Source organism: Aegilops tauschii, chromosome 7 (genome assembly GCF_002575655.3).
Source record: "Aegilops tauschii subsp. strangulata cultivar AL8/78 chromosome 7, Aet v6.0, whole genome shotgun sequence".
NCBI lineage: Eukaryota > Viridiplantae > Streptophyta > Magnoliopsida > Poales > Poaceae > Aegilops > Aegilops tauschii.
The window spans coordinates 23,400,953-23,402,945 of NC_053041.3; the positions used below are offsets into that span (position 1 = coordinate 23,400,953).

General features: G+C 58.5%; 1 protein-coding gene across 1 annotated transcript; it reads right to left on the bottom strand.

The window, feature by feature from the left end:
* Nucleotides 1-521: 521 nt before the first annotated feature.
* LOC109743921 (uncharacterized) lies at nt 522-1,646 on the bottom strand. Its single transcript, XM_020303012.4, has one exon. It carries the CDS (start codon nt 1,512-1,514, stop codon nt 720-722), a length of 795 nt encoding a protein of 264 aa, XP_020158601.1. The 5' UTR covers nt 1,515-1,646; the 3' UTR covers nt 522-719.
* Nucleotides 1,647-1,993: the final 347 nt, after the last annotated feature.

Genomic DNA, 1,993 nt, shown 5'->3' on the forward strand with positions numbered 1-1,993 from the left:
TTATTGACGCAACACCGAGGATCGTGGAGCCTGAAAGCAAATCACTACAGCGAGGGACCATGCCTGAAGGCTACGGCGAGTGACAACCTTTGCTCAGGTGCATCGGCCCAGAGCAGAGGAGGGGCGATGCTGTGGAGAGGGGCGCATAATGGGGCATGGAGCGTTGTCCGGATCCACGAAAGGCGGAGGCCGTCTGGCTCGAGGGGAGTGGAGGCCGCACGGAGGCGCGAGGTGTTGGTGACCAAGAGAGGAGGTTGGCGTCATAGCACCAACTAACCTGATAAACAAAATGTAAGAAACAGCATCAAAGATTTTCAGATCACAGTACTAGAATTATTTCAGTATTTACTTAAGATCACAGTACGGGAACATACTTATGTTCAGGGTTGATCAGACAATACTGAAGGAATTTGATTCAGATATAGAAAGAAACATGGACACTTGATTTTCAGATCTCAGCAATCGCATCTCCAGACCACGCCTCAATACATCAAATGTTATTTTAGGAAGACTTTCAGATCTCAGTGCAGGAACTATTATTTCAAGACAATTCAGAGTTTACCAGCGACATTTGAGGGATTTGATTCATATACAGAAAGAAGCATGACAGATTGCATTCAAGCATTTCGACGAACACACGGCATGCTGCCTCTCCAAGATCACACCACAATCGCTAGAACCAAGAACAGGGATTGCAAATGGAAACGGGCACCTATCCATCAGTACTTCGACCTCGGCGAGGTCCTCCTTGCCGCCGGCGCCTCAGCGGTCTTCCTCTTCGGTGATGTCTTCGCCGCCGGCGCCTCAGCGGTCTTCCTCTTCGGCGACGTCCTCGCCGCAGCCCCAGCAGGCGCCGCCGCCGCCTTCCTCTTCAGCGACTTCTTCGCCGGTGCCTCAGCGGCCGGAGCAGGAGCAGCGACGGCCTTCTTCCTCAGCGGGGCCTTTGTCGGAGCCACGGCCACGGGCTTCTTCTTCCCGCCGCCCTCCAGCTGCGCGGCGGCGATGCGGTCGAACTCGTCGGAGAGCTTCCTGACGCGCTTCCTCTTGGCGGCGGCAGCGATGGTGACGAGCGGCACCCCCTCACCCTCCGACTCGCTCGACTCGGAGTCCTCGTCGTCGTCCACGACCTCGCGCCGCATCGCCTTCTCCTGGGCCGCGACCTCCGCCTCGTCCTCCGAGTCGTCGTCGTCGGAGCCGAGCGCGTCGTCGAGAGTGGCCGGGGCGGGCCCATGCCCCGCGGCGCGGACCTTCGACTTTGCGGCCTTGGCGGAGTTGGCGGAGACCCTGGCGTCGCGGCGGGCGGTGCGGCGGAGCTTGACGAGGTTGCCCTCGATGCGGCCCTGCAGGCGGAGGCGCTTGGCGCCGAGCCCGCCCATGGACCAGTGCGCGTCGCGCGCCCAGCAGAGCAGCGCGTCGGTGACAGGCGCCGGCGGGTCGACGCGGTCGCCGGGGAAGACGCGCGGGCGCGGGAGGCCGCCGCCGTAGAACCTGCCGGGGCCGAGCGCGACCACCATGGTGACTTGAGATCCGGCTGGCTGAAGACTTCTTCCTCGGCCTGATACTCCGGCGATCTCTCTGCTGCTCTGTGGATCTGAATGAAGGTGGGGAGTTGAGGATTGCGGCGGAGGGGATGGAGGAGAGAGAGGGGCCGGTGAGGGCGTTTATAGGTGGAAGAGAGGCGCGCGTGGCAGGAAATCGAGCAGAGAGAGAGGTGGGGTTGGCGCCAAGAAAATGGCGGTAAAAAAGCTTGGCGCGAAATGGAAATGGCGGGAGCCCTTCTGTGTATGCGTCTGGGTACCACTTGGCAGGCCGTTTCCGTTCCCACTCCTGTCTATGCGCCTGGGCCCCGCTTGGTCTCACCTATCCAGCTCTCTTCTGCAAGTGGGCCCGCTGTCATATCTTTCTTTTTACCCAAGACGTCTATTCAAAAAAATTGTTTTAGACAAAAAAATATTTACCTTTATTTTTTATTTATAACTAAAAAATACCACAA

What these genes read in the sequence shown, in the direction of transcription:
- LOC109743921 (XM_020303012.4), bottom strand. Translation starts at nt 1,514, where the DNA reads ATGGTGGTCGCGCTCGGCCCCGGCAGGTTCTACGGCGGCGGCCTCCCG.